At 43.8% G+C, this 26,140-nt stretch overlaps 1 protein-coding gene across 2 annotated transcripts in view; it reads left to right on the forward strand.

Annotated features, from left to right (window-relative positions):
• The window catches only part of PAPPA (pappalysin 1), a 229,397-nt gene that overhangs the window by 153,123 nt on the left and 50,134 nt on the right, over nt 1-26,140 (forward strand). For both annotated transcript variants that reach the window (XM_074973627.1, XM_074973626.1), the window contains 4 exons: nt 3,875-3,988; nt 4,216-4,351; nt 7,849-8,062; nt 17,991-18,159. In XM_074973627.1, coding sequence (XP_074829728.1) covers nt 3,875-3,988; nt 4,216-4,351; nt 7,849-8,062; nt 17,991-18,159 — 633 coding nt within the window. The remainder of the gene's footprint in view (nt 1-3,874; nt 3,989-4,215; nt 4,352-7,848; nt 8,063-17,990; nt 18,160-26,140) is intronic.

Here is a 26,140-nt window from a genome sequence, read left to right on the forward strand (position 1 = left end):
AAATGATCTGGAGGATGGTGTGGATTGCACTCTCAGCAAATTTGCAGATGATACTAAACTGGGAGGAGTGGTAGATACGCTGGAGGGGAGGGATAGGATACAGAAGGACCTAGACAAATTGGAGGATTGGGCCAAAAGAAATCTGATGAGGTTCAATAAGGATAAATGCAGGGTCCTGCACTTAGGATGGAAGAATCCAATGCACCGCTACAGACTAGGGACCGAATGGCTAGGCAGCAGTTCTGCAGAAAAGGACCTAGGGGTGACAGTGGACGAGAAGCTGGATATGAGTCAACAGTGTGCCCTTGTTGCCAAGAAGGCCAATGGCATTTTGGGATGTATAAGTAGGGGCATAGCGAGCAGATCGAGGGATGTGATCGTTCCCCTCTATTCGACCCTGGTGAGGCCTCATCTGGAGTACTGTGTCCAGTTTTGGGCCCCACACTACAAGAAGGATGTGGATAAATTGGAGAGAGTCCAGCGAAGGGCAACAAAAATGATTAGGGGTCTAGAGCACATGACTTATGAAGAGAGGCTGAGGGAGCTGGGATTGTTTAGTCTGCAGAAGAGAAGAATGAGGGGGGATTTGATAGCTGCTTTCAACTACCTGAAAGGGGGTTCCAAAGAGGATGGCTCTAGACTGTTCTCAATGGTAGCAGATGACAGAACGAGGAGTAATGGTCTCAAGTTGCAATGGGGGAGGTTTAGATTGGATATTAGGAAATACTTTTTCACTAAGAGGGTGGTGAAACACTGGAATGCGTTACCTAGGGAGGTGGTAGAATCTCCTTCCTTAGAGGTTTTTAAGGTCAGGCTTGACAAAGCCCTGGCTGGGATGATTTAACTGGGAATTGGTCCTGCTTCGAGCAGGGGGTTGGACTAGATGACCTTCTGGGGTCCCTTCCAACCCTGATATTCTATGATTCTATGATTCTATGAAAGGGAAACATGGGGAAGCTCCTAGCAAGTAATTCATGGAGGTACTTTGCGGTTGCTTTGTGACAATCAGTAATTGGCTAGAACTGAGAAAAGGATACATTCACCATGTGCATTAGAAGGACTACTGAAATGGTGAAATCTGTCAGAGAGTGGGAGAGTTAATCTAATCAGGTTGTTATGGCACAACCCTTAAGGAACTTGACCACACTAGGGAAATTTGTTATCAATTGCTAAGTCCAGCCTTAACAATGGTACAACTCCCACAGCCATTCTTAACACCACATGGATTAGACTTGCTCAGACCCCGGTCAATCACAGCTTTCCCCTTGATCTTTACCCCCCACCACCACCCGCAATGTTCTGAGTTGTTTGCAAAAGTAGTGACAGGTCAGCCTCAAAAGGTTGGGGTGCTTATCTGAACCTTTTTCAAACTAGCCAAATCTACTGAGTCTGCAAAATTGAAGTAGAAATCTCCTAGGAGCAGACTTTCTTGTGAGATGTTAAGGATTCTGCTTATGTTCCCAGATAGAACCAGAAAGAGCTACAGTTCACAAAAAGTGAAAACTAGCTATTTAAAAGTTATCAGAGTTTTTCTGATCCTCAACAATGGTTTGTTTTGGGTTTTGTTCAAATTTTTGGTGAAGGTCTGGGCCTGTTTTTAATATTGGTTCTCACACATCTTTTAAGTGGCATTTAAAATGAGCCAAACCCCAGCTCTCCTGTTTCTCTCAACCAGCTTTTTGTGCTGATAGAGTTAGTAGAGAAACAAGAATAAGAACAAAACAATATAAAAGCAGTGAGATCTTTGTTCATGTCAAAGAGTTCTATGACCATTTAAATTGCAGATGTGGGTAAGATACATTTCCTAACTGGATAGGTACAGTACTAAAATAAAACCCATGCTCCCAACAAGAGAGAGGCTGCTGAAAATGCAAGAAAGGAGAATTGTGAAATGATACATGTTGAATTGTTGGACTGGATTTCAAATGCCAAAGATAGTTTATGTAAAGTCTTGCACTGTTGTAAAATGTAACACTATCCACTGGCTAGCCTCAATGAAGCTTGGTCCCAGTTGTTTAAAAAAAAACAAAACTAAAAATCTTCTTCCAGCCCATTAAAGCTGATTTATATTTTGTGCATAGATTCCTCAGCGCTGGGCCTTTAGGGATTCAAATTATAGAAGCTATTACCTCACTTTTGGCCAATCCGATTGCTCCATTCCCAGGCATTCCAAGCACTCTCAGCATTTGCCTGCCGAGACCGGGAACAGAGTTCGGTGCACAATTACTGAATGGACACTGTATTTTTCACTATCAAAATAGCTCTTGTAATATGCTCAGTTCCCGTTTTAAAAACAACAACAACAGTGGTGTAGTTTCAGGGAATGGGCTATTTGCAATGTATTGACTTTGGAGCTCTCCGTTGAGGCCCCACTTTTGCAGCCAGACAACCCACTGCACCCAACAGAACATAGCGCTGCCCAATGCAGACCTCTGCACTTGTGGTCCCAATTGCAGAGTCAGGGCCTTAGACAATCGAGGTGCCTTGGCCTCCAGGTTTGGACTCTTGTCTCTGCTACCAACTTGTGTGACCATGAGGAAAACACTTCACCTCTCTGTGCCTCGTGTTCTCCAGATAATAATGTTGCTGAGTTTGCAGAGGGGCATCAGTAAAGGGCATTGAGATCGCTGAATGGAAGGCATCCTACATATGCAGTTGTGGTTTTAATGTTCAAAGCACTGCAGCTTTGCTGTTCTTCCATTCAGTTTTCTCCAGAGGCAGCACTATGGGGGCTAATAATTCACAGCCACATATATACATTTAAAAAACTATCTCACTTCGCTATGATGTTGCAAGAGAAAATCCATGTCATTTCCTGAAGATTATTTTTCACGTCTTCCATACTGACTGTGCTCTGCATTTCTTATGCACTTAAATCCCTGTACCCTTCCTAGCCCTTTTCACCTGTCCCACAATTTCAGATATGCCGTATTTGTTCTTGAGCAGAATGGAGAGGTTTGCAGATAATCCCATCTCATTTTCACCTCTGCCTCACCAGGGGATGAATTGTATGGGATGCTGTGGGAATTGTATGGGTTGCTATGGGAATTGTATGCTATGGGATGAATTGTAGATGTGAGAAGAAGGTTATTTTGATTAAAGAAACTAATTAATAAGATCACCATTTTCCTATCAGGGCCCATTTCAGGTTGGGTTGTGGAGGCAATGCTGATGGCATGTATTTTCAATTTCACATGGTCATCTGTAGCCATCCTGAAGAGAGAGCGAGCTAGTAACAGTCAGTAACATGCAGGGTTTAAATAGAAAGACACAGTGTGTAGAGAGTGCTGGCTGCATCCACAATATCCTATCTGTCTATGTATCTAAGAAGCGAAGTAGGTGACATGATATCTTCTATTGGCCCAACTTCTTTACAAGCTTTTGAACTACCCAGAGTCTTTTCCAGGTCCAGGGAAGGAGTGCTTCAAAAGCTCGAAAGCTGGGACCTCCACGAACAGAGGATGATCTAATAAAAGATATCACCTCACCTACTATGTCTCTCATATCCTGGGACTAAAATGGCTACAACAGCACTGCAAATGTCTCTCCATCCATCTATTATTTTAGTACTTTGACTTCAATGGGAGCAAAGTTAGACTGGGCACTTTTGAAAACTCCACCCTTAACCAATTAATCACAAAAGGAAACTTTCTTTTGGCAAACACATGGCCACTATGAGTCTGGTGTTCCTGTTCGTGGTGTCATTGTGGAATAATCCAGTGGTGTATCTGACCTAAAAATAATGATGTCTATTAACCTAATGGTATTAAAAGTTGCATTTTCAGTTTTTATGGACACCAGCACCTCTTTTGACAGTCATATCCATTTCATACTTGAATCTGAATCCATTGTAACATTTCCCTGTGTCGGTCAGGTATGCCGAACCAAGGTGATGGACCTGAGCGATGTGGTGTCTGAGTATGCCTGGTATCCCTGCACAGCCAACTTACCATATTCCCATATGGCTCAGACCATTTTCTGGCTCAAGGTAAGAGATATGCACATACCAGGGCAGTGACTTTCCTTTTTTTGTCTTACCTTTTTTGCAAAATTAAAAACCACAATGTTGTGAGCACAGACAAAAGAAGACTTTTGTGTGGTTTGTGACAGGAACTGTGACTGAAAAGTGATGCTTCAGATGTTGTATCTTAAAAACGTAAAAACCCATGACCCACACCCGTTCTGCACCTGATTTGCTATGCTTCCTTCTCACAGGCATATTTTTCTCAGCCCATGGTGGCTGCTGCTATCATTGTCCACTTGGTCACTGATGGAACACACTACCTGGATCAGAAGCAGGAAACGATCACTGTGCAACTGTTTGACACCAAGAAGCAAAACCATGATCTTGGTAAGACAGTTTTGCAATGAGCTTTGCCTTTCTTCTTCCATCGGTTTCCTCTGTTTGCTCCACCCCAATTCAGAGGAAGGCCGGTACCCCTGTTCAGCTTTCCCACCAGCAGACTGGTGTTGCTGGAGTAGAGCGCCAGCAGGAAGACGTACCCACTTCAAGCTCCAAGAGCTGGGGTTTATTGCAAGTCTGTGCTGCTAGTCAGGTATTGTCATGCCCACTGAGACTACACAGCAACTAATCACGGTGGGCTAGAATTCTGGAAGTGCTCAGCTCCCCTGTAGGCATCAAAATAAGGGCCACATTTTCAAAAGTGCTCATCACCCAGCAGCTCCAATGGGAAGGTTTTTAAAAGACCGTAGCAGGTTGGGTGCTGAGTTCTTCTGAGCTTCTGGCCCTGATGATGGGAGCTGAGCCCTTCTGAATATTTATCATAAAGCCTCTTGCTGCCATCCCTGCAGCCTTTGCAGATGGCTTTTGTTGAGGCTGCAGCCCCCAAAACCTGAAGAAGCCCATTTTTCACTGCTGTTATCCATACACCAGGTGTGTGTGTGTGGCAGGGAGGAGGAGAAGCCTTTGCAGGTATTCTGATGGCTGGAGTGCAGAGGGATTATTATTGTTGTTAGACACTCTCCTAAATCATTCCCCCTTTTCTGGATTTTCTTACCCTTTTCTGTCTGTAGAGAGGAGGAGGAAGGAGACCAGGGCAGAAGAAAGGCTATTTGACAGGTTTCCCACTCAAAATTAACTGGGCCTGAAACAAAGGCAAGTCTCTAGGGGTTCACTTGCAGCAGAGTAAATAGGAATTTATGTGGGTGACTCCCATTTAGCTCTGAATGAAATGTATCCAGATAAGCCCAGCGCATTGCTCTAGCTGAGCGGGTTTCCTTAAGCAACAGTCCCGGAGTATACAGCACACCTTGAGTCAGCAGCATCCTTCTCCTTACACAGCAGAGTGACTTGTAGTCTTCCTATGGTGGCCACCTTCTTAAATATAAATGACAGAGAGCTGACCATGGTAACTAACAGATAACATACAACTATACGGAGAGACAGACAGACTGAGAGGGCGCAGGAGAGAGAAAGGAGAAGCAGCGATCAAGGGCAAAGTTTTGCAATCTTGCAAGAAGTTGCAACATGAGTTTGGCACTCTCCAAACTGATGCCTGCAAATCTTCAAAGTCAAGGGACTCTCTTCATCATGGAAAGGCCCCATGGACCACCCCAGGCTAGGTTGCTTTTTGTAGTTGAATGGAAGGGAGAAATATGTAAGACTCAGCTCAGCAGTTCTTACTCAGCTACCATTTACGTCAGTGGCTGTTTTACTGACTGCAGGATCAGGCCCATTCTCTGCCTTTGTGAGGTGTGTTATGACATGAATAAAGACAGACTAACTACCTAAATTGAAAGGAGCCTAGAGGAATTGTTTCAGGGAAGTTCTGTGTCATATGTTAAACAGGAGGTCAGACTAGATGGTCACAGTTGCCCCTTTTATGGCCTTTTATGTACAGACAGTCAGCCTTAGGTATAAGAGGCAGAAAGAGACAACAGATTTCGCGACATTTATTAGAACATGTTTTTATTGTGTCTTCTGGACTTAGTAAAAAATGAGGTCAGGGGTCATGGTGCCTTGCCTAGGAGAGAATGTGATGAGGATTGCATTTTTACCCACCAAGACAGCATGTGAAAAATATAAGTCATGCAACCAGATAGATTAGACAGCCATGCAGATAGCTCTCGCCCATGTGGGTCTGCCCAGTATGGCCTAGTCCTGTCTTGGATGGGCTCCGTCTAGGGAAGAAAGAGAGAGTTCCATGTCCATAACCCGTTTTCCTTTGTTGGGAATTGAAGCACCAATTAGTAGCGCCCGTTGTGGTGATCTGTTTTGTTGCAGACACCTGACTGCTAGGAGTTCAATCAAAATGAATAACCAGCCCAACAGTGAGGACTTTGGGGCTTTCCATCAAAGACAGCAGAAACGTCCAAGGGATTTGGAATCCTGGGATTCCAGTGGGGCTCAATTTACGAATTAACTGCACCTGTTTCTAAGTGCGAAACCTGCACCGTTCCTCAGGGAGCTCATATCAAAAGACCTCTGGGAGGCAAGCAGACAGAGAGGTTATGTCAGGGTCAGATAGGAACCAAAGGAGAAGAGAAGCCTTTTATTTATTATTATTATTTATTATTTATTTATTTTATTTATTATTGCTGGAAGAAGGACAAGGAGATCAACACATAAAAAAGGGCAGTTTCAAAGAGAGAGGTTTAAAGAGAATGATCAGAAGCCTGTCTTAATTAACCGGAAATCACTTTCTAAGAAAAAAAAATATCCCCACACCCCCAACCTTGAGTCAAGAAACCTGAACGGGGTGGGGGTGGGGGGAATCTCTGAGCCAGTTAAACACGCAAAGAGAATTTAGTCTCAAATTTGTAAGTGTATCGGTGTCGCCAAAGGCACTGGGCCAAATCCATCACTGGTGGAACTCCAGTGAGGTGAATGGACCTGGAGCCAAATTCATCCTTTATGCAGCTCTGAAGTCAGTGGAATAAGGGCTGAACATTCATTGCTGGTGCAACAAATTGGAGTGAATGGAGTTGCAGTCCAATTGACTCCTGGGGTAACTCAAATGAAATCAGTAGGGTTACTGCAAGAATGAATTTGGCCCATTAAGTTCAGACTTTCTGTACTGTGGCCTGATCCCAGGAGGTGCTGAGCAGCTACTGAGTGTCCTCCTGTCCTACTGAAGTTAATGGGATGAGAGAGGTGCTCAGCATCTCTGAGGATGATGCACGGTACCTCCCTGAAATGGACAGACTTTGTACATCTTTGGCTTATTTTCACCTCAAGGTCACCTTTAAAACCTCATTTTCTCCCACCACACACCTGTATCTCTCCCCTGGCTCATCAACACAGTATTGCCCTGTTTGGGAAAAGCAAGAAGCTACTTTGTTTAAAAAAAAAATAATCAAATGACCAAACAAACAAACGGGTGTATGTCCTACATCCAGTGGGGAATTGCACACAGCTGCAAAGAAACCACTGGTAAACTGCCCATTTTGCACAAAGCTACCCATTCTGTTTGTGCAGTTACATGTTTCGGTGCATAGCACAAAAAGTCTAATCGTTTGCTTGCTTATGCTGTTTTAATAATAGTGTAACTCCATTGCCTTTAATATAGTTGCTCCTGCTTTAATAGGGTTTATTAGAAGTGGAGTAAGATTTAATAGAAATTATTCTAAAAACCTACAGAAATTACTGGAGAGAATGGAAGCCTTTCTTTGGGTTATTTGGACCATCCTATCTGATTCTACAGGAGAGATATACTTCTCTGTAAAATTTTAGGAGATGGTTCCCAAAACCTCCTGTATTGTAACTGTTAAATTCTGTAGGGCTTTTCCATAATGGCTGAATGCTTCTGAAGTGCTGATGGCATGTGGGTGTAATTGTGCAAAGTACTGACCCCCCCCCATCTTCCCCGGTCTTGTGTCTTCTGACAGGTGTCCACGTTCTGAGCTGCAGGAACAATCCCCTGATTATCCCTGTGATCCATGACCTCAGTCACCCCTTCTACCACACCCAGGCTGTCCTCATTAGCTTCAGCTCCCCGTATGTGGCCATCTCTGGGGTGGCCCTCCGTTCCTTCCACAACTTCGACCCCATCACCATCAGCAGCTGTCAGAGAGGACAGACCTACAGCCCGGCAGAGCAGAGGTGAGCCTGTCAGCACGCCGCCTCCTCCCCTAGCCACCCACCGACTTCAGCTCCAGTGGGTCTGATCAAGAGGTTAAAAGGAGATAGGAGGGGCAAGGCCAATGAACTCTGCTGACCCTTTTGTGTTGTTGGTAAAAACAGCAGTGTTCTCATTGACCAGGATGGATGGGACATTTAACCCACACGGGACACTGTTAGTAAATTATTTCCTACTCCTTTTTCCTCCCTCCTCTGTTATGAGATGGAATTGTGGCCAGCTGGCTCTATACACATTCTCCAATAAGGAGTGGAGTTAGCCTCTCACAAGTATAGTCCTTGCTCTAAACTGCATTAGCATTACTGTGGATGCACTTCCATGGTGAATTAAGGGATTCCTGTGCCTTTGTTAGGCCTGATTCTGAAAAGCACCTCATTGTAGGCGCTTAGTACCTATCACTTCTACTGATTATAAGGTGAGTCAAGGGCCCCCAGAACATTCTGTGGCCCTTTCCCATGGTCTGGAAAGCTTTTCGGGACCCTGTAGGATGAAAGGCCCTATAATAAGCTTATTGTTGTTATAGATACATATCAATAGGTCATCACCAATCCCTCCCAATCTCTGCTTTGCAGCATCATGAAGAGATTGTGACCTTTCACAGTCCGGTCTCTGCAGTCTCATGGATCTTTTCAGAAAGGCACTGAAATGATGTGGGGAGAACTTAGCAAAAAACATAAAAGTCATGGTTTTTTTTCTCACGACGGTCAAAGCTGCAAGTAATAGTCAAACTGTAGCAGCAGTTTGAGTAGAGTACAATAATAAAACAAGCAAGTTGCATTCCCTCACAAGCCCCTGCTCTGCCTCCTAGGATTTTAGCAGTACTCTCAGGTTTTTGATAGCACTCCTGGCTGGTTTTTTAGGACCTCACTTTTTATTCCGAGGGGTGGGGGAGTATATCTATAGCTAAATCAATTCAGTCAGTGTGTTCTGACCTAGATTCAATCATTTTGTGCAATAAGCTGTATAAATTCAGAGGCCCAAACTCAGCAAGATCAAGTTTCAGATGAGAGGTCTAGTTTGGAAGTCTGGCCAACTCCCAGTGCAGGAGGTAGAGAGAGAGAGAGAAACCGACCCGTCAGAAGGAGGTAGCTAGGAGCAATGTGGAGTTTGAGAGGATTCAGAAACAGTGCCCCATTTCTCTCTCTCGCTATTTTTCAGTAAAATTGAACCATTTATTGTGAAATTAGAAGTGCTGTGTGTTTAGAAAAGATATTTCCTTGATTTAAAAAAATACATTTCCCCTTAGGCAAGACCTCAGCTGCAACAGAGCAAACTAACCTTTCGAAACATTTCCTTAACAATAATAACAATTGCCCACTCTGTCTTCTCTCCATGTTTTTAATGACACATGGCTGACCCCCTTTAAGCCGCAGCCCATTGGATCCCAAACTTTCAAAGTAAGAGTCTCACCTATTCAAAATAGTAAAACTCAGAGACATCCGGGTTATGGCTAAGTACTAAATTATGAATAAAGCTTCCAATTTCAAGTAAGGAGTTAGAGACTTTCTGAAAGAAGGATTGAAATCAACAGGAGCATTTCCATTCCCTTCAATCAGGCCCTAATGGTGGGAATGCAAATCACTGCATGGTGAGACTGCTTGTGGTGACCATATATAGTTCCGCCCACCCCCCTCCATAAAATAGTTTGAATGAGTGAATGTTATGGGGAAAGGAGTGTTAAGACAGGCATCAAAGAGGCCAAGAAATGAGCAACTTCCCAGACCCCTGGGAGTTAGCTGCTATCTTCTTGCTTCATTTATTTACCCAATCTGAGATGAACTTAGAAAGAGGGTTTATTTTAAATTAATTCTTAACCAGATCAGAACCTGCATGTAGGTTTCCTGTTCCCTTCTGCAGAGCCTGCCAAGCTGTCTTGATGTATTTCCCATTTGGGCTGTCCTCGATGGTAGACTCCAGCTGATCTCATACAAGCATGCACATATGCATTCTCTTTCCAGGAACTGTCTCTCTACCCCTCTTTCCCATTAGCCCAGGTCTCATTTGATGAGGTGACTTTTGTTCAAAATTTGCTTTCCAAATATAAGATTTTCCTCCTTCATTTTCCTTAGATAAACGTGGATATTTTTGCCTCTAGTTTTGGCTTCAGTCTGCAAGAAAGATTCTTCCCCACCCCACAAGGAGAATTATTTTGGTTGGGGAGAATTGTACCCTCAGATATACAGATGCTTATAAGCTTGGGTGAGAGTCTGAATATGGAGGAGAGAGAGAAGAGGAATATACCTCCTTTTAGAGGTTCACACAGCTTTTATTTTGGGTGTGAATTCATCTTTCCCATTGTCACAAGTTGGTCACCCTAATGACTGAATAAAACATGCATTCCCTCTCCTTTTTAAAAGTATATATTTAGCGTGGTATTTTAAGAGCCTAAGGAAATTAGGAGCACAAGTTCCATTGAAATTCATTAGGATTTCTGCTCCTAATGTCCATAGGCACTTTGGAAATTCCAACCTTAATTTATAAGACATTTATGGAGTGTTTATAAAATTGCATTCTTTATTTTTCCACTGATTTTCTTTTTCCAGTGCAGCTGACAGTGGGACTTTTGACATGCTGTCAAAATGACATGGGCGGTTGTGACATGACACCCTCAGAGCCGATATCATGGGCGTGATTCTCCTCTCAGACTAGTTCTACACTTGTACAGCTCCACTGATTTCAGTGACGTTACTCCTTATTTACAGTAGTGCACAAGAGATTGAAGACAGGCCCATATAAGCATTTGCTTCCACCCAGGAGACACTATAGTTCCATGAAGATGTGTGTACGGTGATTGCGAGGGAAAATCAGTGGTTGCCAGACCTGGGTTTGAGATACTGTGGTTATTTCCTTTTCATGGTGCAGGGAGTCAATGTGATCTCTTGCGTGCCCACTGTTCTTGCGTGCTGACATTTTCATGGCAACCTCTGTATGCCTTGTTCACAAGAAGAGCTGGGCATCTCCTTCACTTTGTCATGGATTTGTTACTCTAATGGAAACTGCAGCTTCACAGCTTAGGCAGACACCTTGGTCCAACTGCTAGAATTCCTGGTTTCCCAACAGCATTTCAGCTTTACAGTTCTCCACTGACTCCTTGTTTATAATGAAGATAAGTTTCCCCTTTGTGGGAAGGCCAATGGTATCCTGTTTTATGTGGTTCTCTGGTACAGGTACTGCATGTTTTCTTGTTATATAACTATGTCACCACTGTGTGTATTTTATAGTTTGAAGAAAGTACATTTGCTTTTCCCAGTTCCATTGAACCTTGTTTTATTACTATCAACCTCACTGTAGCAGCCAAGAACCAGCTTATGCAGGGTGGGCTGTGTTTTTTACCCCTTTGACTTATGTCTATGTAACGATACACGTATACATATAAATCTCTGCCTGTATACACAGATACACACTTAACAACTCTTTATGTCATGGACAGGGCTGTAGGCAAAATAAACTAAAATAAAATCAGCATCTCCCAACTGCTTCTCAGCTCCCTGAGTGCAATAATCGGGATCTGAATAACAGACCCACAGTTTGTTTAGACATGGCTTGGAAACCATGCACCCTCAGCTCCTTCCACAGAAGTGCATGACCTGGCATACCTGAGCCAGCATAAACCATTCCTCAACAACATGCAATCCCCTCCCCTCACCCCTGCCCTAAAAAAATTCCTTCCATCTGAGAATTCTCTCTTCGATGGGCCAACACAACCCTCTCAGAAAGGTGGCCTCTCTCTCCTTTCAAGCGTTCGCTCAATTCTCTCCTGCTCTCTCTGTCTCCAAGAAGAAATTACTAAGGAGACAATCATCTGCAAAAGCATAACAAACCTGATCATCTTTTGTAGTCCCTTCTGTGACTTTTTTAAAGAGAAAACAAAAAAGAATCTCCTCCTCCTCTGATCTCAGACTTGTTATTTAATGCTCCTTTTCTTAACTCATTCTGCTATAGTTTCCACCTCTTCTGCTTTCTTTCATTTTACGCAATTGCGGTCAATCTGCTTCTGGTGAAATTACTGAATTTCTCAGAGAGCTGTTAATCATAGAAGTCTTGGCCCGTGACTTGGGTTATAATTCAATGGGGTTTTAACATTCACCCTGTTTTGGTAATTGGCAAACAGCATCATTTGGCTTTTATTAAGCTAGAATGTGGTGCGCATTTTTTTTCTCTTCAACACATTTTCACGGGGAGAAACTGCAAGGCATTCAGTTGTTAACACACACCTCCCAAATACTGCTTAGCTGCCTTGAGGTCTTAGAGGTGTTTTGAAAGCTTGAGCGTTTTGAGGTCTTCATTTCAGCAGAAGTCTCACTGGACATGATATTTCACAGAGCAGGAGAACCAGGTGGAAAAATTTTCACGGAGACCTGGTAGTGGAACCCAGGGGTCCTGACACCTGCCCCACCCTGCTCTAACCACTGTGAACCACTCCCCTTCCAAAGCAGGGAATGGAACCTAGGAGTCTGGCTAACCAGTCAGTCTAGTGGCTCTAATCAGTAGGCTATGCCTCTCCTTCCTTTCAGTTCACTCAGTTTTAGAGCCAAACTTTTTAGAAAGCTCTGAAGTCTTCAGGTAATTATTTCTCGCACACATGCATGCACACACACACACGCGTACCTTCTTTCTTTCTGCACTTCACTCCTATCAACATATACATGCGCAATTCCCACTGAGGTCCCTCTGGGAACTGGGCTGAGGTCAGTTTCACCCAGGTCATTGAATGAATACCCAACAGCTGGTAACTATTTCTGATCACTATCACGGATAGGATTTGAAGCAGAGAACCTAAAATGAAAGGCTCTGAACCCCATTCCAAATCCCCTGACCCATCCAATCCCCTCTGTCTAATAAATTCTGATATTTGCCTTACACATATTCAGAACTTCTGCTTCAGAACAAAGAAATCGACAAGATGTTAGCAGAAAGCTGGAGAAAAGAAACTAAACAGACAAAAAGATTTTCAAATCTTTCTTTGGTTGAACTGTATAACTGCAACCAGCAGTGTAACTGGAAGTAGCCTGATGCATCTGCTTTTCTAAAGCATTCATCAAAGCCTACTTTGTTTTGCGTAAAGAGAGAGAGTCTGCTTTTTCTCGGTTGACAAGTGCCCTCCAGACAGACCAGAAGAAATGTCCATCTCTGCTTTCTTGTGTCCACCTCAGTGAGACCTGGTGATGATGAGAACATTAGAAACATGGTTAGAGGATGTGTGTGTGTGTGTGTGTGTGTTATGTGCATTGTCATAGAATCAGTGTAGACAGAAATGTTTAAGATCTAAGGCCCAAATCTATCCTCAACTACACAGGTAGTTACATCTGTGTAAAATAAGATCAGAATTGACCCTCTGTTGTATGTCAGGGTGCATTTGTGTGTCTTTGTGCTTGCCTATACAAGTATATTTGGCAGAGAGATCATTAAGGAAATTACTTAAATAATGAGGGTGCACAGTGTTAGGATGAGTTCTTGGAAAAAAGTGTTTGACCTCAGGGTTAGGAAAAGATATTTGGCTGCTGTAAGCTTTACAAAGCAGGAGGTGTTGTTTTGTTTTTTGTAAGGAAGGAAGAGTTCCTCTTAATTGTCATAATTTTGTACAAACACATAACAATATAGATGTTTCCAGGATTGTGTTACTGGGGTCCCCATTCAGATCACTTAACTACATGCTTAAGTCCCATTGATGTCATATACTTCCAGTGGGATTTAAGCACATGTTTGAAGATAAGCTCATGTTTAAGTGCCTTGCTGAATCAGGGCCAATATTAGCAGAGGGGAATTAGAGCTCAAGTTTTGAGCATATCTAGATTAGAGATTGGCGAAATGGTTCAGATAAACTAAATAAGATAAAAGATAAAATAAAAACTAACTCAGAACTTCAGCATAGATATGATCTGAACTCAAATTTTCTGTGAAGCTCAAAATACTTTGGTTGAATATATATTTTAACAAAGTCACATGTCTCTTCTCCTTCCAGTTTCAATTGGTGCCACACTGTGAGATAGCCTGTCGGTGCAGTATTATTTCCAACATGGCTGAAAGCAAAAGGCCCTAGAAATCTCATCGAACTCACAATCTCGTATTTCTCAAGATCTCCAGTCTGCAAAGATGTGGATGAGTTTGGAGGAGTGCATAGTTCCCCTTCCCCACATACTTTTCCAGGTTTTCCTGATTTGTCCAGAAATGTTGAAAGCCAGCATCACAGATTTGAGTGTCAGAGGTTAGAGAGCTTTGGAGACAAGGTACTTGAAAAGGTATAGACAGTAATACAACCGTCCTTATGTTTCCAAACCAGTGGTATCTTCAGAGAGATGAGTCAGGAGGAATCAAGCTATGCAAAATGTTAATAGTGAAGATCAAAACCAAGTGGTCTCTAATTGTGGGTGTCCCAATTTTTAAGTGCACAGCTTTAAATGCATAGGGCCGGATTGTTGGAGTTTAGTGCCCCTGCAGCTGCTTTTGACTCCAGCTGGTGCTGCAGGTGTGGAACACCTCTGAAAATCACACCGAAGCGGTCTCAGGTTGGGCACCCAAATGTAGAGACCACTTTTGAAAATATTGAGTCATACCCTCTCTCTACCTTGGCTTCCCTGTCTGTAACATACCCTTCTTTGAAATCTGCTTAGCGACCCTCCATTGAACAGTGCAAAGTTTCATTAAGTCATTCGTTGAAAAACTATTGTCCACACTTAAGAAGGTGGATTAAGGTAAAAAATTTATTTCATTCTCAGATTTTTTACTCTTTCGTTCCTTAGGAATGTATGGTTTCTTGAACATGTTGTGTTTTCCCATTCCTACATGGTAGTACCTGAGAAAGGAATGGTGCAGCCCACTATTTTGTGCTTACGGGCATGATGGGTTCTGTCTGGATGTTTTTTCTTGTTGATATTTGTTTCGCCTATTTAATTCTGTACTTGCAGCACTCGGTTCAGGATGGTGACTCCCAAAGTCATTGGGATTTACAGCTGACAGTAGCTGATACCAAACTGGAACTAGTAGCAAGAGAGCCAAAAGTATTTAAATTGGAAACATTTGGTAGTGGTAGTTGTTGTTTTACAAAAAGTGAATGGTTGTATTGTTTTTTATGAAGTCATTCTTATAGAGTTACATGCCGAGAGAGCTGCTTGGATGAGCCTGCTAACCAAAGCATAATCTGGAGCCTCGAGGGATTGCTAAAAATGTTCCCCAGCCATTTGCTAAGACCACAAGGGGACTTGTAAACAGAAAGAGGAACATCACAAGAAGTGTTATTTAATGCTTTTGCCTCTGGCGTTTCAGTTCTGTACAACTATCAATGGTCATCTGGGGGCCAGATTCTTGTTCTCACATCCACCAATGTAAATCAAGACTAGCTCTGTTGACTTCAGTGGAGTTATTCCAGATTTGTACTGGTGTAAGGACAACAGAATTTGGCCCTAGTTTTTCTCAGGTTTGTTCCTTCCCATGATATCCTTCAAGGCTTGAATTCAGGGTAGCATCAATATGCTGTACATTGGTGCACATCAGATATTTACTGAAAAGGATCTGTTATTTTATTTATTTTTATCTGACTTTTGTGCAGGAGAGTTTAATTCTTCCTGCAAGATTTACAAGGTTCACAACGTGTATTTTTGAGAACAGATTTCTCCTTATTCGATATGTTGAATTATCAGTAATGTTCACTTTGTTCCTCAACAACACAACTTACTTCTCAGTGAAGCACCAAGGCAAAAGAAAGTCACATACAAAACATCACTGTCCAAAAATGGAGGAAAACAAAATAACAATTAGCCTCAATGCACAGGTGTAGTTGGAATGTGTAGTGAGGATTGGACAAACCATCATGGTTCAATATCCATTCCCTTTTAGTGGCCAGATTCAACAGCCTTATGAATGTTAAGTGGGAGCCTCTTCGGTAATTACTTCCATTCATGTCAACAGGACTACTTGCAAAGTAAGATGCTGCTCAATTTTAAGTAAGGGTGGCTGTCTCTAGGACTAGTTGAGGGAGTGCTTCTAAAAGACTCAGTACCAGAGATTTCAGTGGGATGGCTTATGGAGTAGGATACTACTCATTCAGAGTTTGGTCCTAAGTGGGAACTGTGGCAGCGTCTTTCAGATGCTGCGACCTTACTTAGGCTGGGAAGCACCAACCTAGAGGAAAGGGATAGGAATTGGGCCCATGGAGTCCGTCCGAATGCAGAGGATATAAGCAGCCCAACTCATTCCAGCAAAGGGCTTCCAAAAAGCAAGGGATGATTGAATTCCAAGTGTAGGTTACTTCCCAGGCGGGGTTATTTCCTAGTTGCAAGAGAAATGATTTGATACAGCAACAGAATACTGTGTCCAAGTCTGATTTGCGACTCAGGAAGTCCCAAGTTCTAAACCTGGCTCCACCTTTGACTCTCTGTGTGGCTTTGGGCAAGTCATTTCCCCTTTCTGTATCTCCTTTCCCAGCTCTAAAATGGGATTAATTGCACTGACCCAGCTTCCTCACAGGGATACCATGAGGTAGTTACTTAGTGCAGTAGCTCTCAACCAGGTGTCAGGGGCTCCTGGGGGGCCGCGAGCAGGTTTCAGGGTCGGCCGCCAAGCAAGACCAGCATTAGACTCACTGGGGCCCAGGGTAGAAAGCTGAACCCCCACCACATGGGGCTGAAACCCAGGGCCCTGAGCCACGTCACCAGGGGCTGAAGCCGAAGCCTGAGCAATGTAGCTTTAGGGGCATGGGGCCCCAGGCAGTTGCCCTGGTTGCTACCGCCTTTTATATGCAGAAAACCAGTTATTGTAGCACACGTGGGCTGTGGAGTTTTTATAGTATGCGGGTGGGGGGGGGAGGGAGAGCCTCAGGTTGAGAACCCTGACTTAGTGTCCATACAACACTTTGACCATGTAAAAATGTCATGTAAATCATTAAAAGCAGCAGAGTCCTGTGGCACCTTATAGACTAGCAGACGTATTGGAGCATAAGCTTTCATGGGTGAACACCCCCTTCATTGGATGTATGTCATGTAAATCATTGTATCTCTATTGTGTGGGTGCGGCCCACGTAACACACAGAGAGCTGCATATGCAGCCCACAGTATTAAATAGGTTGAGAACCACTGGGTAAATGCTCAAGTTCCTGAGCTGGATACGTTTTCAGTAGTTGTTGTGTCTGGGTTATCATAGACTGAAAGACTTTGCTGCACACAATCCTCTATGTGTCGTTTAAAAAAGAAATCACTATTTTGCAAATTGTTTTAAATGTTAATATCACTTCCTGCGAGGAAACAGAGAGGTTCCATCTGTTCAAATGCTTTGTGGACAGGAAGGCAGCATTGGAGTGATCTGAAAAGACAGCATACTACTCAGCTTGTTCAAACTGATAAGAGCTTATCACTAGCTACATACCTGGAGTTGTGTCCTTTGAGTCTCAATCCAGTTCCCCAAAAACAGGTGTCAGCATCACAAAAACACCGGCTTTATTGGTATGGTCTGACCCTTGTAATTTCAGCAGAGACCAAAGATTGGATGGTGCCTGGAGACCGAACAACATCCCAAAACCTTGAAGATGGTTCTTCTCTGGCAAGATTTGGTGGAACGCTGAAGGGAAGCCTGAGATGCTGCAGTGCACACCGTTCGTGTTCTGTGTATCCTGTACAAAAACCAAATGTCATTCTCAAGCATTGACAACCTGGCCCCTTGCACCAGCATTTTGTTCACACGCACAAGATCTATAATGTGCTGCAGGTGTCATTGCCAGCATGCACTCATTCAGCAGGAAGTGTGACAATGGTGCCTACTGTTCCCGGATGATTTTTGCAAAACTAGTTCAGTATGCAAGCTGTGTGACTTGTACGTGCTGCCCTACCCATGAAGCATTTGTCAGTGTAGCCTTGTCCTGCAAAAATGAACTAAAGGGGCCATTTCTTGTTTCCTTACTAGCTGTGTCCACTACTCCTGCGAAGCCACTGACTGTCAAGAGCTGGAGATTGAGAATGCTGTGCTGAACTGCACCAGTGGGGAGCTCTACAACGGTGCCCAGTGCAGTGTGCGTTGCAAGATGGGCTACATTCTGCAAGTACAGCGAGATGATGACCTTGTCAAGAGCCAGGTATGTTGGGGGTTCTCCGAAAGGAGAGATGGGTAAATATAAGTCTGGATAAAATAGGAACTGACCCACATTTTCATCTACATTTCAAAATCTTTTTCAAACATGCCTCTGCACTTCCTAGTCCCTCCCAGGCTCAGCAGCAGAGGAAATACTGGAACACCATAAGAAAGTCCATTCTCATGGTACAATTTCTGGTCTGATCCAGGAGTAGGACATACCAGGAGTGTCACAAGAAATCCTGTTTTCACGAGATTTCAAGGTCACTTTTACCAACCCAGAAAGTTGGAATAGGTTCACAGGAAGTTCTTAAATCGTGAGAGCTGATCAGAATAGAAAGTCCAAAGCTTTGGAGGTTCCTTCATCATCACACAGATGATAAAAAGTTGGGTCTTATTGTAGAAAGCCTTTCATGAAAGTATTTCCAACCAGATTACAAACAATTTTGTTGCCCCTCATAAAATGCAAGAGAGGTTGAGTATTACTACCTTCCTTTGCAGTTGGAGAAATTGAGGCACGGAAAGGCCAAATGGCTCACACAAGATCACACAGGTAGTCATTGTCAGGACTGAAAATTGAATCCAGGTATCCTCACCCGCAGATCTATGCTTGAGCTTGTAGACTACACTCCTTCCCAACAGCCAAACAGCTATAGCAAGATTAGATAAATCTGTAGTTTCTATATGTCTTCTTGTTTGAGAAAGGGTCAATTCTATAGAAACATGTTCTAATGATGGGTGAACCTCAGATGTTTCTGAAATTTAGAATTCCCAAACATTTAGATGGTTATTCTGACCTTATCTGATCTTATTAGGTCTGCAAAGCTGAACTGTGAATCTCACGAGCACGAGCTTTTTGGTGAAATTTCTGGTGTTTTCTCTTTTGTCTTGGCCTGATAATGTCACAGGCCACGCCTCTTTTGCAGCATTTCATTCCATCGGCTTCCAGCCAGAACCTGACAGTGCAGAGATTCACAAACATGAACGACGACAAGGGGAAAAGTGTACCTGGGTTTTTCAGATTTAAAAAAAAAGGGGGGGGGGGTTTCAGACCGTGATATGCTGCCTCCCCTTAATGATGAGCTAAGCCTCCCATTCCACAAGTGCATTTGTTGGCAGAGAGGGCAAGGGACAGGGGAAGCTGGTCATTTGTTTTCCTGTTTAAACAAAACCCAGAAGGGAAGGCAACACCACTTAGCAAATTTTACATTCATTTTGTGCTGGAAATATTTATACTTTGTTCCTGGAAAATCTATGGTGTGTGTTGATAGCATGGCAGAGTGTTCATGTGTGTCACAGGAAGCGTGGAGTGTGTGCAAAGACCTTTTAGAGGAAACCCTGGAGAACCCTCCTTGGAATCCTTTTTTCCCCACTCCCACCCCCAAATACCTGACACTTGCTACAATCTGGTGCATTCCAAAGCCAAACTATTTGCTCTTCAGAAGGATTCTTGTGCGCGCCAGGCATAAGTCATCTCCAGGCAGGGATGATTTTTCAGTGCCCGGAGAGGGGGCTGAACTCCATCAGAGCTGTGAAAATCACTCCGGCTTTCCCTGCAGTTTGCGGGGAGAGAGTTAAATGCGGGGGAGGGGGAGTTGTCCCATGACTCTCACATGCAGAACCTCCCTGGATTCATGTTAAGTTTGGGGGCAAAGCTTTGGAGTTTTCCGATACGCACACACTGGTTCCCTCTTCTCAGACTTGTGTACGTAAAACCAGTTGGGTCCTGCACGTGAGACCAACAGTGCTTTAGTTAAGGTGTTCCACATAGGCACTGTTTTCTGTGGTAGGGGCAGCAAGCGTGGTGTTGCGGGGGATGTAAAGGAAAACAGCCACACTCAGCAGCTTGTCTGGATTTGTAAAATACTGGGCTCTTCATAAGATCACTGAGGGGGAGACAGTGTGGAGGGGAATGAGTCAGCCCTTTCAACTCCATTACAAAACAAATACAGGACCCCATGAGCTGGGCCTCTTCCATCTTAATTGGCATCAGCACCAGAACCCTAGCTCCAGCTGAGCATTTTTGCAGACTAGAAAACAAAGTCTCAAACAAGCCTGAATGACTGACCAGGGAAATAGTTGGACTAGATCTTTACATTGAGAACACAGGAATCCACAAACCAAATAAAACAACTAAAATTGTTTCACCAACACCGTATCACTTAAATGGGAAAAGTCCCTAATGGGGAAGATTGAAGCCAATTATTACTGTATGGTTTTGATCAGAGAACCCTGGTTTCAAAGTGTGCTTTTTTTCCGCCCCCAAAGCATTCAGGACTTGATCTGATTCATATGACACAACTTGAGATGTTAATTCCACTAGCCAAGGAGATTCTCTGTCTGCCACAATGCTCTTATCCGAACCCTGATCCACCCCGCACTTTGCTCTCAACAATCCTCTCCCAAAGAGCCAAAAAAAAAAAAAAAAAACCCCACACCCTAGGCCAAAGGCTCTCTGTCTTTCTTATATTCTGTGCATTCATTATAGTGTGTATGTGGGCTTTGAGGCCCCAGTTCAGCAGAGTTAAGCATGTGCTTAAGTCCATCCCTCATCAGCAAAGCACTAAGCACATGCTTAAAGTTATGCATGTGCTTAGGAGATATCACCATGCTCCGCACAGGGGTTCTTTATTTCATTGCAGTCAGGTGCTTCAGGCTGGAATTTGGGTTATTTTCACACAAGAAATAAAATCTCTGAGAAATCCTGGAATTTAATTATCATAGTTTAGATTCCTTTCATTTATTTTTGTCCTTCCTCAATTGCTTCCCAACTTCCAATTTCTCTTCTGATGACAGTAGTTCAGAAGTAAAATAGGATGTATGGATTGTTGACTATCTATAACCAATGGCCTTTTTTGCCCTGGGTTAGGATGGAATCTCTGTGTTTGCACAGTGGTTTTTTGTGCAGAACTGGAAACATGTTCCTCTCATTCAGCTGAAGGAAACTGGAGAAAGGGAGAAGGAAAGCAGTTTTGCACAAGCTGGTATTCCATAATGTTGGGTAGGGAAGGAAATCAGGCATCTGAAAGAGAGTCATGAAGATCTATAGCCTTCTTGGCAGGAGGGACAGTGAGGACTGCCATGCTGATGAAAATGATTGATGACCATGCCCTGATTTCAGCACCAGAGCTGAATTTCTCATAGACATTTCAGGGTGAGGCTTTTTTAGGGACTGAACAGAGAGAATTCCGGGGCAGATTTAAAAAAAAAAAAAAGATTTAGGAGCACAAGTACCCTTGAAAGTCAACCTCTATCACCCTTTAGGCACTTCTGAAAATCTCCATCTCAGTGGCTAAAGACTGTTCAGCCTTTCGGTCTGTGTTGAGTCCCGGTCCTTACCCATTCCTGGGACATGAAGATAAGAACATAAGAACGGCCCTACTGGGTCAGACCACAGGTCCATCTAGCCCAGTATCCTGTCTTCCGACAACGGCCAGTGCCAGGTGCCCCAGAGGGAATGAACAGAACAGGTAATCGTCAAGTGATCCAGCCCCTGTCACTCATTCCCAACTTCTGGCAAACAGAGGCTAGGGACACCATCCCTGCCCATCCTGGCTAATAACCATTGTTGGACCTATCGTCCATGAACTTATCTAGTTCTTTTTTGACCTTCACAACATCCTCTGGCAAGGAGTTCCACAGGTTGACTGTGCATTGTCTGAAGAAATACTTCCTTTTATTTGTTTTAAACCTGCTGCCTATTAATTTCATTTGGTGACCCCTAGTTCTTGTGTTATGAGAAGTAGTAAACAGCACTTCCTTATCTACTTTCTCTACACCAGTCATGATTTTATAGACCTCAATCATATCTCCCCTTAGCCATCTCTTTTCCAAGCTGAAAAGTCCCAGTCTTATTAATCTCTCCTCATATGGAAGCCGTTCCATACCCCTAATCATTTTTGTTGCCCTTTTCTGAACCTTTTCCATTCAATCAGTGCTCTTTGGGGGGGGGCATCTAAGGGCAAACTCCATCAGGTGACAGAACCCTGAATACAGTGAAGCCATGTGCAGTAAACAGAAGTGAAGTGGTGGCATGGCTATTTACTGTAACTGTCTCTCAACCTCACCTAACTATATTGACGACAAAAGAAGCTCAGTGTGCGGATGGGGGCTAAATCCTCAATGCACCTTTCCCCACATAGGGCCGTTTTAAATTACCCGCTACATCTGTTTCTTCCTCTAGCCATATTTCATTTTGTCCCACCTTTCTTTTTCTCCCATCGTAATCTCTCTTGTTCTTCTTTTCCTCCCTCCTCTCTTCTTCTTTCATTACCTTTCTCTTGCTCCCCCTCCCCCCCATCCCTTTTTTGTCCTGCCTTCCCTAAAAGCCCCCGTCGCTTGGTTATTTGTTGTCATCTCTCCTTCTGGATGCCACTGCCGCTGCGGCTGTGGTTGCGAGGTATTACTTAAAACCCAGCAGCTCCTTAGTGTTGTGCAAAGGCATCATCAATCATGCCAGGCAAAGAAAGCACAGTTCATGTGGGTTCAATTAGCAGCACAGTAAGTGGGCAGCAGAGGAAGAGTACTTAGAGGAGAGCACACAGCTGTTCATTTTTAAGGAGGGGAAACTTCACACGTGAAACGACTCTTGAAGAAGGAGCAGACAGATCTCGAGTAGCGGGAAGGGGACGTGGATTCTCACAAGCTGTCAGAAGTCCCAAGAAACAACTTTTATGAGACTGGCTGAGTTTTAGTTCCTTTAATCTGCACCAGACACTGGGTGACTGTGTTTCATTTTTTCAATCTCTCCCTACATAAGGCTCATTTTGGAAGGCAGAGGAGTGAGGGCAGCAGTTGCTGGGGATGCCAGTCAAAGCAACGCAAAGTGCCCAGAGTGACAGCTAATAAACCCCAGGCAAAAGCCAAGTGCTGCACAGATGCGGCCTTGGGCTGTGTGGCCTTGAGAGGTCTCCCCAGCTAAGCAGGCTTGTGCCTGGTCAGTACTTTAGTGGAAGAGCTGCAAGGAAAAGCATGGGTGCTTCCGGATATGATGCAGCTGATGATTCAGGGGGTGGTGCTGCTCCCTCTGAGGCAGGACTGATTAATGTCCCACTGTGGAATTAAGGAATGCTCTGTTGCTGTATCTGCCATCTTTTGGACGAAGTCCTGGCCACCTGCGGCCCTCCTAGAGCCTTTAGCACATTTTGCAAAAGGAGGGCTATGAATGCTGGTTCCCTGGATACATTTACTATAACTCTGGCAATCTAAATTCCCCCTGCACATTGAAACAAATAAGTTAGCTTTCACTTTCCTTTCCTGAAAGCCATGACTGTGATGTTCTGCCACAAAGGTATGTGTGTTTCAGTATTCATTAAAGTGACGATGGTAGATGATCGGTATGCCTTAAAGAGTACAGTATCAATGACCTTGAAAACCAAGAGCCCCCACCAGACAATGTAGGGAACCAATTGCTTGAGAAGCCAATGATCTCACACTCTGATATGTTATTTCTTTGCAATGGAACACTGATGATGTGCACTGGCTGAAGGGTTTGAAGTATCCTAGTGATTCTTCTTATCCTGAAGAGGATGATCGTCCAGGTCTGGGTAAGTTCCACTGGAGGGAAGCCTAGGGCCGAATGCAACAAGAGACTGAATTTTCCTGTTACACAGCAGAGAATGATCATGCCATAGCAGGATACAGGACAGAGGCAGCAATAAGTGCAGACTAAGTGCACTGCTGATACATGATGTCTTCTAAGCTACAGGGCAATAACACAGTCACTTACCATTTCCAACAGGCTGCAGCTGATTGCACCTATACTATTCAACTAATATACAACACAGCTACTGCTGAAGCCCTTCAGGAATAGTGCAGTGCACGCTTGACTATTTCTTGAGTGGGTGGGCCTGCATAAATGTATAACACCGGGGCTCAAGGTTCTGTATTACTTCCCTGTTTGTGGGAGCAGTTCAAGGTGTTCAGAAAATGCTTTTAACACTCTGACTGGGCTGGGGGCCTGGTTAATGAAAAGATTCTTTAAATACATTAGGAGCCAAGAGAAAGGAAAAGGAAAGTGTAGATCCTCTGCTTAGCGGGGAAGAGAGCTAATAACAGATGATATCAGGAAGGCTGAGGTGTTGAATGCCCATTTGGCTTCACTAAAAACGATAATGGTGACCAAATACTCAGCAGAATTAATATTAACAAGGGGGAAGGAACACCAGCCAAAATAGGGAAAGAACAGATTAAAGAATGTTTAGATAATATGTAAGGAACTAGCGGAAGCAATCTTGGAACTGTTAGCGATTATCTTTGAGAACTTCTGGAGGATGAGTGAGGTCCCAGAGGGATGGAAAAAGGTAAACATACTGTGATAAAGTTCCTCCTCTACCTTGGTGGGTCCTGCACTTATTGGCGGATTTTGCTCACCCCAGTGATTCACAGTAGCCTTCAGTTTGGCCACTTTCGTGGCTCAAATCTGCCGTTCACTCAGATAACCTCATCACTGGCCAGCATAGGGAAAAAAGAGTAAGAACAATCCCCGCAGTTTCTGCTGATCCGCCATGTGGGTCGGGAAACAGCCTAGAGACCTTCCCCTCTGATGGAACCTCCTGTGTTGGGTCCGGAGTTGGGAGGTTTGGGGGGAACCCAGACCCGCCCTCTACCCTGGGTTCCAGCCCAGGGCCCTGTGGACTGCAGCTGTATAGAGTGCCTCCTAGAACAGCTGTGCGACAGCTACAACTCCCTGGGCTACTTCCCCATGGCCTCCTCCCAACACCTTCTTTGTCCTCACCACAGGACCTTCCACCTGATTTCTGTCAACGCTTGTACTCCTCAGTCCTCCAGCAGCATATCCTCTCAGTCCCAGCTCCTTACGCACACCTCACTAACTGGAGTGAGAGCCTTTTTAAACCCAGGTACCCTGATTAGCCTGCCTTAATTGATTCTAGCAGGTTCTTGATTGGCTGCAGGTGTTCTGATCAGCCTGTCTGCCTTAATTGTTTCCAGAAAGTTCCTGATTGTTCTGGAACCTTCCCTGTTATCTTACCCAGGAAAAAGGGAACTACTTAACTTGGGGCTAATATATCTGCCTTCTATCACTCTCCTGTAGCCATCTGGCCCGACTGTGTCACAATACATAGTATCTGTATTTCAAATGGGAAGAAAGAGGACCTGGGGAATTATAGACCATTCAGCCTACCTTCAATACCTGGAAAGATACTGGAAGAAATTGCTAAACAATCAGTTTGTAAGCACCTAGAGAGTAATAGGGTTATAAGGAATAGCCAGCATAAATTTGAAGAACAAATCATGCCAAACCAACCTAATTCTCTTCTTTGATAGGTTTCCTGGCCTAGTAGATGTGGGGAACCAGTAGATATACCTTGATTATAGGAAGGCTTTTGACACAGTCCCACATGACATTTTCATAAGCGAACTAGGGAAATGTGGTGTAGTTGAAATTACTCTGAGGCGGGTGCACGACTGGTTGAAATACCCTACTCCAAGAATAGTTATAAATGGTTCCCTGTCAAATTGGGAGGATGTATCTAGGGGAGTCCCGAAGGAGTCAGTCCTTGGTCCAGTACTATTCAATATTTTTACTAAGGACTTGGATAATGGAGTGGAGAGCATGCTTCTAAAATTTGTGGATGACACCAAGCTGGGAGGGGTTGCAAGCACTTGGAGGACAGCATTGGAATTCAGAACAACCTTAACAAATTGGAGAATTGGTCGGAAATCAACAAGATGAAATTGAATAAAGACAATCACAAAGTACTACACTTATGAAAATCAATGCACAACTGCAAAATGGGGGATAAATGGGAAGGTGGTTGTATGGCTGAAAAGGATCTGGGGGTTATAGTGTATCACAAATTGAATATGACTCAACAATGTGATGCAGTTGCGAAAGAAAGGCTAATATTCTGGGGGATTGTCATGGGTTACACTACTCATCACTGGGGTGCCTCCTTGCACCTGTGTCTGGGGGTTAGCTCTGCCCAATCTGATGCCCCCTTCTGTGTCTTGCTCATGCTACA

This window comes from Natator depressus, chromosome 16, assembly GCF_965152275.1.
Source record: "Natator depressus isolate rNatDep1 chromosome 16, rNatDep2.hap1, whole genome shotgun sequence".
NCBI lineage: Eukaryota > Metazoa > Chordata > Testudines > Cheloniidae > Natator > Natator depressus.